Below are 13,418 nucleotides of genomic sequence, written 5' to 3'. Positions count from 1 at the left end.
TGAGGGGAGACCTCATCGCTCTCTACAACTCCCTGAAAGGAGGTTGTAGCGAGGTGGGTGTCAGTCTCTTCTCCCAAGTAACTAGCGATAGGACAAGAGGAAATGGCCTCAAGTTGCGCCAGGGGAGGTTTAGATTGGACATGAGGAAAAATTTCTTTACTGAAAGAGTGGTTCAACATTGGAAGAGGCTGCCCAGGGAAGTGGTTGAGTCACCATCCCCGGAAGTATTTAAAAGACGTGTAGATGAGGCGCTTAGGGACATGGTTTAAGTGGGCATGTTGGTGTTGGGTTGACGGTTGGACTCGATGATCTTAGAGGTCTTTTCCAACCTTAATGATTCTATGATTCCTGTGAAGTATTAACTAGTGATTTGTTTCAACACTTCTTGCCTCACAAAAATATAATCCAGTGTTTGCCCAAGCATCACCTTCATGCTGAATGCGACGTTTTCCAGTGTACGAGAATAATAAATCTTGATAAATGCAGGAACACCTGGGAGACAGAAAAGGAGGCTGTACAGGCAGAGCTCTCAGAAACATCATACATATTTGTTATGAAAATGTGTCTTGCTGTGCCTTTAAAGACATGCAGGTGTATTTAAAAATGAAAGATATCTTTGATGGCAGGCCTGAGGGCACTGAAGGCTTCAAATGTGGTTCAGTATTGAAAGCACTGTCCTAATTTCTGGCCTGAGATTTTATTCTTCAGGAAAATTAAAAAGAAATCTTATTGCTGCTAGGACTCACTGAAGACAGTTTTCTGTGTTCTGCTCGCTGTGGTTTATGCTAGCATTTCTCCTGTTTAATCTCTTGGGTTTGCTACATTTGCCTTTTAAACAAAAGAAGTTCACAGATAATAAGAACTGGGCAAACACATATGGCAGGTAAATAAGCTTGTTCAAACTTGTATTAAAACTTCGTGTGTGTTAATTTTTACAGCCAATAATTGCAATCCAAAAAGAAATTAAAACGTCCTGCCTGTTAGTCAGAGGCAGAATGTCTGAAATGTGGCTGCGTAACAAGTTATTTCAAATTGGAGGCAAAGCTTTAATTTGTTATTAACTAACCATGTTTCCTGTGCAAAATCTAGCTTTATGCATGTAAAATAGCACAAGTCAAGCCTGCCATTAGGGTGATCAGGTCTTTCTTTTGATTGCCTACTGCTGTTGTATCCCCAGATGTGAACAGTTCCCAGTGTTGTTGTTCTTGACTTAAAAGAGCAGTCTTGTGGGGCTGGAAAACATCTACTCTGCACTGTTCTGCCCCTGCTCCTTGATGTTTTGCTGCATGTGTAAACAGGACCTTCTTGGGTTGGTTTCTCTGGGAAAACCTCTCATCCAGAAAGAGAGCACCCTGCCAGGAAAAGCACTGCTCGTGAAGAGTGATCAGAGCTTCTGTTACATGTTGCTGTTGCCTTGGGTTTGGATGGTACTTAAGCGCAGTTCTGGAGGAACTGCAGAGCTCGCTCTTTTGGTCAGGAGGTCTGTGCTGAGCCATGACAAATAATTTCTCTGTCCTTGGTAGGGCCGTTGGTTGAAGCAATGGGGCAGAACTGCAGGGGTGCAGCCGTTCCTGCCTGGTGAATCCAGCAGATTTACCATTCATGCTGATGTGTAGATATAATTGCTCTGAAGCTTTGCCTCTGAAGACCTCTAAAACCTTATCGCTGTGTTTGCCCTCTGCAAGTATCCATTTCCTGAGATTAGTGGCCAGGGCTGTGCTAGAAACAGGTTTAGTCACAGTTAAAATTCAGCTGGCAAGCTCAGTGTCATGCCTGATACATTCACAGTCCTAGCTGTGTTCTGAGCCTCAGCTTTCTAAATCTTCATCTGAGCATTTTTTCACATGACAGTACCTTGCTAGCTTGTTTCATTTGAATCTAGTTCTGAGCCTTTGAATCCTGGAAGCGATGCTAACGTCTAGATTTAGACATGTTTATCTTGCAATTTCACAGAAAAATTCTTCCTGGATACCAGAAAATATAACATAGTCCAGGGGTTTTGTGCTCAGTAAAAGAGGGAATGCAAAAATTAATCCAGGAGAATTCTTTGTTTTTAAAGTCTTCCTTTTCTTTGAAGCCAAGCACACTGAATCAAATGAGAGAGCTCTTCCATTTGGCTTCAGTGAATCTTTGAGGTTGCCATTTTTGCTGACACTGGCTGGAACGTGTGTGCGTATCTGTTTCTGTTTGTACTGCAGGAGTTGTTCTGCACAGAGCCTGTGGTCAGATGGGCAGTGAGAGCTGGGCTGGCTTTCTCTGGACAGCAGTAGTGGGTTTTTCTCTCTCTCTGACTGTGTTTTCCTTCTGTGAGGAGCAGTGTTTCTGTGGTAGGAAATCCCAGACCGTGACAGCCTCTGTGCTTTGTTTCAGGCATCAGAGGGTGTTCCCGTGAAGTATTTTGAGAACTTGGAGGAACTGATAGAATTTTACAAGAAGGAGAACATGGGTCTGGTATGGCACCTCAAATATCCAGTGCCGCGGGAAGAGGAGGAGGCTGCAGATGAACCAGAGGAGGATGCTGGTAAGAAACCCATGATGTGACTTGGTGATGCAGACCCTTGACACTTACTCTGGACTGGAGATATGCAGTGCAGGCAGGGGGATTAGAGCATGTCATGCAATAAAATGGAGCAGGGCATAGAGAGACCTGAGCTGGCAAGACCTTGAGGCAGTGAGTCCTCATGGCTCTGGGGTGGTACTGCATCTGGAGCATCAGTTTAGCTCACCTGAGGGAATATATTGAGACACTCTGCAGAATTATATTGTATCAGGTGCAGGGCTGACTAATCTGTTGTCCTTCATCTGGGCTCAAGCTGTTTATGTCCAGCCATGTCTCTGCACCCCTCTCCCTGCACTGCATCTGTAGGGCCACTGTCTCAGCAGCAGAGATGCTCCCCTAGAGACTTGGAGCACAGCTCTCTGCAGTGCCACGCACCTGCAGCTTCTGTGGGTCTTGGGTCATCTGAAACTCAGGCCCCCTTATCTGCTGTGATCTAGAGGATGTTTCTAACAGTCATAACCAGAGGGCACAGATCCTGCAGTGGCAGACAGTCTAACTCTATGCATAGAGGCAGATGTATGATGAAGAGGTGTGACTGGCATCATCCCAGCTATTTTATATGAAATGTCACTGTGGGTTCCTGACACTCATTGGTCTTGGATTGTTCCTTGGATTTTTCCTTGGATCTGTCATTGTTCTCCTGAATCCCAGGGGAAGGTCATGCCCACAGAGCCATCCTTCCTGTCCTTTCTGACATCTGTCTGGAAATTACGAGCATTACAATAAAACTTGTCTGAAGGACATAGTCCTGTGACAGACAGACAGGCGTGTGCACTAAAGCAGATTGATGTGCCTGTGTACATTTATGCAATCTAATGGATCTCTAATAGGAGCTGGAAGATTTTGGTGTGCAATTCTCATGAAGAAACAGAACAAAATTTTGCAAAGCTGCTCAGGGAAGATGTTCCTGTTTTTTGGCCAGCTGCACTGAGTCTCCAGCTCTCAGGGCGGGGGAGGGAACTACAGCAAAAATAATACACAGAGAGGCGAGCAGCAGGGAATGAAGTTCTAGCCAAGACTAAGAGCCTTTAGATGAAGAGATATTAGCACTGGGGGTGGGCTGTTCACGTACAGAATTTAATTTTGTTAAGGCACTTCGATGCCATCGTGCTGGAGCCATGTAGGGCCTATAGATGTCTGGCCATCTTACACATAGAATTGCAGAGGTGGAAGATGAGCAGCCAGATACCCTGCAGATGCACCACCCAACTGTGCCATTGCTCAGTGCTGCGGTGGCTCTGTGAGTCACAGCTTCTGCCCAGGAGCAATGGATCAGTTTTGGGTATCTTTTTGTAATGAAAATTCCACCATTAGGAAATAACCAAACAAAACCTCACAACTCAACCAGCTACGTATGACAGGTGTAACAAAGTGTCAGAGCAATTGGTATGAAAAGAAAGGCAACTGTGGTTGGGGTAAATGGAGATGAACCCACTCTTTTCCCAGGAGAGAGGGGTATGCTGAGCAGCAGGATGACAGAACAGGAAAACCCTTTGTGCTTCCAACTTGATGCCCACAAGACAAGGCCGGATACTCAGCCCTCTGAATTGGATTATGGGGTCTATTTTCTCCATCTGTGTTTGCTTACTTTAGCTGTTCACTTCTTTCCACTAGCAGCTTCTGGTGCTCTTTCCATCATGCCCCTCCATCCATTCTTCCCCAGTAGCAGATCTCCATGATAATGCTAATGATAGGGATGAGGTACAGCTATGTTCTCTAAGCGTTATATTCAAAGTAACTAATTAACCTTCATAGCTGCTGTGCAGATGGGACAGTCAAACTGACTCAGATGAGATTACACTGCCAGGCAGAGGCATACGCTGCCTGCACGTGAGGTCCAAGCCTGGCAGCTCAGCCCACTGGTCTCACACCACTGACATCCCTGAGAACAGGGCTGGGCCAGTATCAAGCCTTGAGCGTTCCAGCTCTGAAATCAGAGGCCCTTCAGAAGGGATGGTTTCTGTAGTGACTGCCACTATGGTGCAGACTCTGCCCTGCCTGTGGGTGAGGGGGAGGAGGTCAAATTGCCATGCTGGGATGACTGTGCCTTTCCCTTCCTCCTTGCCAGACCTGGTACCCACGCCTCCTATCCTGCCCCCACGCAACATCCTCATGGCATTGCCGAGCAGCGAGACAAAGGAGGTATCTTCTCTCCCTGAAAACTCCAGGGTGGCAGATGTTAATAAACTGTCCCTTTCTGAGACACTACTCCAGCGACTGCAGTACCAGGACACAAGCAGGTGAGGATGGCAAGTCACAGGGCTGCAGAATCAGCCTTCAGCCCAGCTCTGCGCTTTCTGGGCCCCTCTGTTTGGGACAGCTGAGGACCTATTTGATTCAGCAAAGCTACCCCTCATTTATACTACCAAATGAAGAACAGAATCAGATCTACAGTGTGTTGGCTACTTTTTAGAGTCCAGCTGTCATCTAGAAAAAAATATTTTTCTGAAGTATTAAAATCACCAATAGACTTTCTCCACTGAGGTATAGTTTTCTAATATAAAGGATGGTAATATCTGAGAGAACTTGGTGTATTAGCCGTGTGCCTAACCTACAGATTGTATCAGAAAGCACCAGTCAGTCCTCAAAAAGAATAAACTTGTGTGTGGATTTCCAGGTACTCATACTTGGTGATTTACTCCAGCTACAGGTGTGACTCACATTGTCCCACGTGCTAGCTGTGTCAAATCTGGACATGCACTGAAGCCTTAGAGGAAGCTGCATGACATTTAACGACCAGATCTGCAAAGTTTAAAAATAAAATAAAAATAAAATCAAAAGGCATGCCTGTTGGCAGGGCAGTGGCAGGCTGTGAGCAAACAGTGGTCATGCGTGGCAGCACAGGTCCTGTTGTGGTGGCCCGGTAGCAGCTGGCTGAGTGGGAGAAACCCAGTTTTGTTCAGCTGCCTGCACCATTTCATCTGCTAAGCAGCCTGCTGGGACTTTCTGCATTTGTTGGGGCACAAGACAGCACATACAGTCTGCCTGGTTCATCCTTCCTTGTGGTGCTGGGCTCCAGGAACCACAGAGACAAGGAGGAGGGGAGCATCCCGTACAGCTCTGTGGTCTCAGCCCCGCTAAGACTGTTTTGGATTGTTTGGAATAAAACCTTCAAAGTGGGGTTTGGTGAGGTGAAAGGGAGTCTTCATCTCCCCAGAGCCCCTGAGCTGCTGACTATTAGCGACCTCACAGCAGCCTGGCTTTACCTGCCAAGGCTAGTGATCCCACCATGGCTTTGGCAAAGCCAGGCATCACAAGACTTCCCTTGGCACGGTAGCTCAGCGGTCATGGAGGAGAGGATTTGGGGTGAGGAAGAAGGAAGAGGAGAAGGTGTCAGCAGTGCGGTGGGGGATCCATGGTCCAGTTCTGAGAACTGCATATTTACACTGAAATCCAAGACAAACTGCCCCCCATCTGTCTGTGCTGGCAGTGGAAGTTTTAGAAAAATAATAAAGCTGCCTGATATTTGGGAGCAGAGAGAACAGCTGGCTTTTGACCTGTCTGTTTCTTTCACAGTGTCTCCGATGAGCATCTTAAACTCATTCAGGATTACCTGCGAGTTCACATCATCAGTGACTTTGAGATGGTGCAGACTGGCTCAAGCAATCTTCCTCAACTGAAGAAACTACTTACGCTTCTTTGCAAAGGACTCTTCAGGTAACTAGAGGCTGGTTTTCAGAGATCAGAGTATAATGCTGTAACACTGTGGTCTAATGTAGGTTCCACGTGCATGCGTCCAGAACCTGCATTTCTGGCATAGGAAATTGGCTTACCCTCAAAAACATTATATTTAGATCTCATGACCTGTGATTCTGGTCCAAAGATGTGAAATCTATATAAAAGACATAGCTCTGACAGTGAAGTTTCCCTGTAGGCGGTTTCAGTCAGTGGAGTATTATTTTTTTATGCTTTGTTTAGAAAGAAACAAAACAAAAAATGCACTGATTAACTGCATAATTTGGTAATGCATAAATGACACCCACAGAATTGTCAAGCACAAATCGTTTATGGAAACAAGCACATATTGGTGTATAGCTATGTTTTAAACACTGATTTAAACGCTGATCAGCCTATCAGTACTTAAAGGGGGCCTATAAAAAAGATGGGGGCAAACTTTTTAGCAGGGCCTGTTGCGACAGGACAAGGGGGAATGGCTTTAAACTAAAGGGGGGTAGATTTAGACTAGATATAAGGAAGAAATTTTTTACACTGAGGGTGGTGAAACACTGGAACAGGTTGCCCAGAGAGGTGCTGGATGCCCCATCCCTGGAAACATTCAAGGTCAGGTTGGACGGGGCTCTGAGCAACCTGATCTAGTTGAAGATGTCCCTGCCCATGGCAGGGGGGTTGGACTAGATGACGTTTAGAGGTCCCTTCCAACCCAAACTATTCTATGATTCTATGATTTTTCTTCCTACTAATGCACTGTGAACCTGGAGTGATTCCACTGATATCAGTGAAGTCCAGCTCAACTGGAAAGAGAAACAAGCCTAGACTACAAATTTTACCTTTCCTATTTATAGACCTTCCAGGTCCCAAACAGGAAAACTCCGATAGGGAACTAAAACCTTGCAGAGCTCCCTCTTTCTCTGGTGGAAGGATGTGATTTCCCCCCTTGCTGCTTGTAAGCAAATGAGGAGATTAGTCCACACTTCTGCAGAGATCTTGGAGCACTCTATGGAGGAGGGCACATACTTCCACACTTGTATCTGTGGCTTGGAATACCTTTCTCTCCAGTGTATTTAGAAGTGAGGCTGATAGTGCTACTGGCCTGATCTTGTTCTAGAGCTCACCAAGGCTGAAGAAAGGGCTAAAATGAGGGGTGGATACTGCTGATTTGCTTGGCTTTAACACATGGAAGGAAGGCAGGGAGTGAGTGAAGTGCTCAGCTGTTTGGGACCATGATTACTCCCCTGAAGCGGTGGGAACTGTGCACGTTTTACCAGGCAAAGGGGAGGAATATGCAGCTCTGCTCCTTCTGCCAGAAGCCAGCCACCCACAGACAAGCCCCTGGCAGGACTGAGGACAGGTTGTGCAAAGAGCTGCCCTTCTGCACCCTGCTTGAGGGTTTTGCTTCTCTACGCCCACAGAGGGGGAGACCCAGGTGGCTAGCTAAGAATAAACCTGAACAATGGAAACTAAAATCTAATGAAATCACAAGTGAGAGTTTTGTGTTACTAAAATACCTCTAGTACTGCTGTTCTGATGATGGCTGGCTTTTTCTGTTTCCAACTTCTTATTCTACTTCACCTTATCTGGGTTTCACAACCCTACTCCTCATAAATGTACATGGGATGGCAAGAAACGAGATGCAACAGCTCCACAATCCTCTCAAGTGTCAGGACACCTCTTACATTTCCAGATTTTTTGTAGGTTTTTTTGGTGACTGGACTTTGCAAAGCGTCATCCTAGAACAGAGCTGGGTGAGTTCTGCTGGTGGAAGCCTGCTGAGCACAGGGGCACTGCACCACCCCAAACACAGCAAAGGGCAAGCTGCCTGCCCTCTGTCCTGGTGGCTGCATGTAGCTATGGAAATCTATGTCCTCATGCAGTTCCCCCCCGCCCCTTCCCCAGCATTTTCTCCCCATACTTGCATTATCTCAGTTAGACAGAGCTGCCTTCTCAATTTTTTTCATGAAGGTCCAGAACTGCAGGCTGTTTTCAGTCCCAGTCAGATCTCTCTGAGGAACCTCTCCCCCTCTGTTCAGATTGTCCCATGAATCTCTACCATACGGCCAAACTATTTGCTTACCTTCAGCTGGCTAATAGATGCTTGGGTAACTTATTGTTTTCTGCAGTCTTAATCTCCAAGGCTGTCTGGGGTTTTAGCTTACTTCCTTTATCAGACTTCTGAATTCAAATTTAATCAGTGGCATTACGTAAATTTAGTTTTTATTTACTTCAGCTTTCTTCAGCTGTGCAGGGATTCCAGCTGAATGTACAGGTAACTCCTAGGCTGCTTCTCAATGGCTGTCCCCTCTTTTTCTTAATAATGTTCAATTTCATTATTTTCACAGTATTTGAGAATAGGTTAAAAAAACAAACAAACAACAAGAAGAAATGTTAATTGGCACAGCTTGAGCTCTTTCACTGGAGTTGAAGCTCCTTTGAATTTCCTGGCACTGCCGAGGGTTACAAATGTGCAGGCAGACACTCGCTGTGGCTAGGCTGACCCCAGCTCTTAGTGAGCCACACTGATTTGCTGTGAATCTGAGTTTTTTTGCAATGCTGTATTCTGGCTTCTTCCAACCTCCCATAGCCCAGCTGTGCCATCTTTCAGGGTCACTCTCAGACACACTGCCGTCACTGTGAAAAATTAGCATCCCGATGCCCTTTGGCTGACTCACTTCTGTGTTTTGATACTGGGCTGTGGGTAAGCACTGACTGCCAATGTTAGCAAGGTAGAGGGGATGCATACTGGAGCTGCTCAGTGATTAGGAGAAGAAAAGAGCTTATAGTCAACTATGGGGTTGGGAGTTGGGCCAACTGTTTGTGAACAGTCTGTGCCTTTTGCAGTTCATGTATTATCCATGGACAGGTGCAGGACCCATTTCTGACCAAGGAGCTCAAGCACAGCTGGGCCACAGCAGACTGCGAGTGCAGAGTTTGTGATCTCTTCCCCTCACCCTCCTCACCACTGATCCCTGATTAATTCAGCAAGGACCAGACCCCAGTGTGCATTAGAGACATTGGAAGCTGGTTTTAACTCTGTTGGAAGCTGCTACTACCTTCTAAGGGTATAGCTGTGGCCAAGGGGGTCAGGACAGCAATGGCACATCTTCTTATCACAGCCCAGGGGACAAACGGGCCACCACTCTTAGGAAGGGCTGTTCACCCTGGCAGCTCATATACTTAAAATGAAACAAAACAGAGACTTGGAAGGCTGATGGGTACTTTTGTGAAGCATTCAGTGCTAAAATAAATTGCGTACAAGGATTTCCTTAGTCAGGGGAATCCTCCAGGGGCTGGAAAGCTGACTCATGGAGAGCTTGGTGCTGGTGCAGCAAAGAGTGGGGACTACCCATACGAGTGGACTTTGTTCAGAGTTCCCTAGCAGCTTTAAGTGAAAAACGCGAACAGTGGCCTGTTCAGCCTGCTCCTATCTGAAGCCGTCATTTGGTCATCGATCACTGCTCTGCATGCTCTCCTTTATTCTCCCTCACTGGATAATTTCCATATGGAGCTTTTTAAGGCAGCTTTTCAAGCACTTGTGATACCAGCACTTGTGCATTCGTATGTGGATACACGGGTTTCTGACACTTCAATGAAGATGACTACATGTATTTCCTTTATACTATCAAGAGAAGAAAACAAAAGGAGTTATAAGTGCAATTAAAACCACTTTGTGGTTTTGTTGAGTTTGAACACTTGCAGATGCTCTTCCCCCATCCTGACATGCATGCTACACATTGCACTGTACAGTAAACAGAGGGCAGTTTTCCCATGAGAAATCATTTCTGAACTGCTTCAAGCAGCTGTTGCTCTGTGTTTTCGAGAGATGGCCTACATGTCCTGCACTCTTGGTCACAGTAAATATCCTTTCATTCTTTTCAAACTGAACTTCACCCAATGTTCCTGTAACTGCCTGCAGCCTCCTGGGGCCTGACTCCATGGCTGCAGAAATCAATGGGAGCCTTGGGTTTGGGGCCACAGCCATTTGCAGTGACACTGGCCCTAGGTGATCCAAAGCTGTACTTCTTGTACTTCTGTATGCTCCATGGCAAGTCTTTCAGACTGAAATTTCAAACACGAGTGCTTAATTTAGACAATTAATCATCCATGGTTCAGCACCTAGACAAATATCTAACCTTCAGACAGGCATACTTTCACTTTGGAGCACTTTCCCCAACAAACAGGGAGTAAAATCCGGTCCATTCAGACTTAGGAAAGTGAGGGAAATCATTAATATCCACTGTTGACTAGGCACAATACAAGCATCCTAGCACTGCTCCCCACCATCACCTTCCTTTTGACCTGCGCTCCCTGGCTGCTCTTTCCATGATAAGCCTTGTCATTATCGGAGCACGGCTTCTGTGCCAAATTCATACAACAGCGTTTTGACAAATGAGCATCCTGTGGAATGTAATTGGGAAATGCTGAAGGAATCTCATTGTAACCCACGAATGGTTCCCGTTCAAGAGATTAAAGGCTGGCTCTTTCACCCCCTCGCCACGCCTGGCCTCTCTTGTCATGTGAGCTGAGAAATTTGAAAATTAGTTTCCTTTTTGCCCAGTGTCCCCAGCATCCTGTGTCAGCCTCAGCAGCTGTGCACGGACTATGCAAAACCAAGCTGCTCCTGCCGCTGGGGCATTCACAGGCACCAAACTTCGCAGGGCTTTGAGATTTTTGAGTGTGCTTTGATCTATGAGTTGGCATAGTTGGGTGGACGCTGGTTTTACACAGTGTTCTCTGGTTTGGCCCAGACTGGGACATCTTTCTAGGAAGATTTAAGAAGTTACCACCTCCAAAGCAAAACCCAAGGAACAGCCAGTATGCCCATGCCTCAGCCATTGCAAGGCAAAGTCAGCTGCCTAACTCTAAGTTGCCTTTGTTGGCAGTGTCACTAAGGCAGCTGAGAAATGCTCTCCTCACCCATCCCACCAACTCAGAGGGCAGTAAGCAGCAGAGGACAAGAGCATGACATATGGCGAGCGCAGGCCTAGTGTGAATGTGTGCCTGTAGTCTCTGCTGCATGGCTTTGTCCAAAGAGACCAAGTGCTAACCTACCCAGGGACCCGACTGCAGCCTTAGAACTCTGCCATGTCTCTGTTCCCAGTGAAGCCTCTAGGACTCTCCCATCTCTGGAATCCATCCAGAAGGTGTTTGAGCAGCAGCTGCACCCTGGTATCCATCAGCGCTCACAAGTAAGTCGGCTGGAAGGTGGGAAAAGGAGAAGAGAGAGGAGTGCGGGTGGCTGTCAGCACAGGGGGAGGGAAGGGTTCTGGTTGCACAGCAATGACTGGTGGGATTCAGGTGATCAGTTACCACTTCTGTTCTCTCTAGCCTCTTTCTGGCTGCAGTGCAGAGGGCACACAGTGAGTTATATCCCCACAGTTTCATTTATCCCATAGTCCACTCTGCCTGCTCTCCCTTCCTGCCTCAGAGGAAAGTGCAGCGAACTGCCTGAGGACTTCCACCTCCCCATCCTCCCTCAGCCTGTAGGCTAGGACTGCACTTCTCTTTCCATAAACTTCACTCCAGGATGTTTCACTGCCAAATCCTTCCTTCCCCCAGCCCACTTAAGTCCCATGACCTTCCTCTCCCTGCCAGTAGCCCAGAAAAGCAAAAGTCCAGGACTTCTGTATGTTGAGCCCTGGACCTGGTCGTACAAACCTGTCCCCCAGCAGCAAGCTGACTCCCTTGCATGCCCAACTGCCTCTAACCTAAGCACAGGGTTTGCAAATTTTTCCTTCCACCCTCCCATACTTCTGCATGTTCAGCCAGCTCTGTGCTCTTGTGCTGCCTGTTATGGATTAGAGCGGCAGAGGCACAAGTGCTGCTCCTTGCTCTGTGTGCGAGGTGTTCCTGGGGCAAGACTGCTGTGCTTCCAGGCCATGCCCTGTGGGTTTGGTAATTACGCATCTCTCTCTCTTTGTTTCTATGTTGCGGTTATCAGATGCTCGGTGAAGCTAGTCCAGTCAATATTGTATTGAAACTCAATCAGCTGATTTCTTTGCTGTCTTCCATTGAAGAAAAGGTAGAGTTCTAAAGCTATTTTATATTATCTTCGTGTCATCTTTTGCCTCTAGTTATGCTTCTTGTTCATCATCAGTGCAATCCTCTGCTACAGTAAGATTTCTTTTCTCTGACTTAGTTACTCTCAATGTAGTGCAGAATACCAAATGCAATTTGGTACACAAATTCTTTTACAGGTGAAAACACTGTTGATTGAAGGTCCTGATTCAACACACCGACGCTCCCTTATCCCCCCTGTCACTTTTGAGGTAAATGTACTTCTTTAACAACGCTGATCACAATGTGGAAGGACAGTAATGCAGATTTATGTCAGTATCTCAGCTCCTGGGAACTTTGGTATGCCGCCACAGAGATAACAGCTATTCCTGGATGTTGTTTAGCACCATCCGAATGCTTAAGAGATGTCTAGTGGGATTGGCATAACGACGATATGTCCATGAATTTAGGCAAGTGTTGCATTTGTAATACACGTGACTGAAGTGTAGAAGATAGCTTATGAAAAATCTCTCTGTCTTCCAATAGGTGAAAGCTGACTCCCTAGGAATTTTCTCAAAAATACATCTCAAGGTTGATGTGGAAATGGGAAAACTGATTATCAAGAGAGCTAAGGATGGTCCAGAAGACAAGTTTTATACCCACAAGAAAAGTAAGATGCTTAAGGTCACAAATGCTGGACTAGACTCTCGGTCCCTTGGATGGTGGGGAGGGGTTCCCTTTGGCCCCACTGAGGGCAAGGTTTGGCCCAGAGTGCAGATATTTCTGCTAGGTCTTGGGTGTTGTGCAAGGCTCCAGTCAGTCTAGACTGCCTATCCCCAAAGTGGCCTGCAGAGAGCAGGGAGTCATTACTGGGGTAACCAACTTTCACAGATTGTTTTAGACCTGGCCTCCTGGTCTAAATGAAGACAGTGGTAGCAGGACTGCAAGGGAGCAGGTTTTGACAGAAGATTCCCCATAGAGCTGGTTGCAATAAACACGTTTTCTACTGAAAAGCAATATCACTGGAAAAAAAACATTCTGCAGGAACATATTGACTTCTGTGATGATTTTTGATGGTAGAAAGCCAGATACTCAGTTTCAGTAACATTTTTCAGTGAATTTCCCCTTGATTTTTTTTTTTTTTTTTTTTTTTTTTTTTTGGAAAAAAATATCCCCTTGGTAGAGG

The 13,418-nt window shown here is 46.3% G+C and overlaps 1 protein-coding gene across 1 annotated transcript in view; it reads left to right on the top strand.

Moving 5' to 3' along the window:
* Nucleotides 1-13,418, top strand: part of INPP5D (inositol polyphosphate-5-phosphatase D) — a 62,575-nt gene that overhangs the window by 27,561 nt on the left and 21,596 nt on the right. Inside the window, exons 3-9 of the mRNA XM_019473392.1 lie at nt 2,371-2,521; nt 4,629-4,800; nt 6,077-6,217; nt 11,337-11,424; nt 12,177-12,257; nt 12,433-12,504; nt 12,779-12,902. Of these exons, the coding sequence (XP_019328937.1) occupies nt 2,371-2,521; nt 4,629-4,800; nt 6,077-6,217; nt 11,337-11,424; nt 12,177-12,257; nt 12,433-12,504; nt 12,779-12,902 (829 nt within the window). The remainder of the gene's footprint in view (nt 1-2,370; nt 2,522-4,628; nt 4,801-6,076; nt 6,218-11,336; nt 11,425-12,176; nt 12,258-12,432; nt 12,505-12,778; nt 12,903-13,418) is intronic.

Source organism: Aptenodytes forsteri, unplaced genomic scaffold (assembly GCF_000699145.1).
Source record: "Aptenodytes forsteri isolate BGI_AS27 unplaced genomic scaffold, ASM69914v1 Scaffold278, whole genome shotgun sequence".
NCBI classification, from domain to species: Eukaryota; Metazoa; Chordata; class Aves; order Sphenisciformes; family Spheniscidae; genus Aptenodytes; species Aptenodytes forsteri.
Note: the sequence above shows the minus strand (reverse complement) of the source record. Positions and strands in the feature narration are given on the sequence as shown.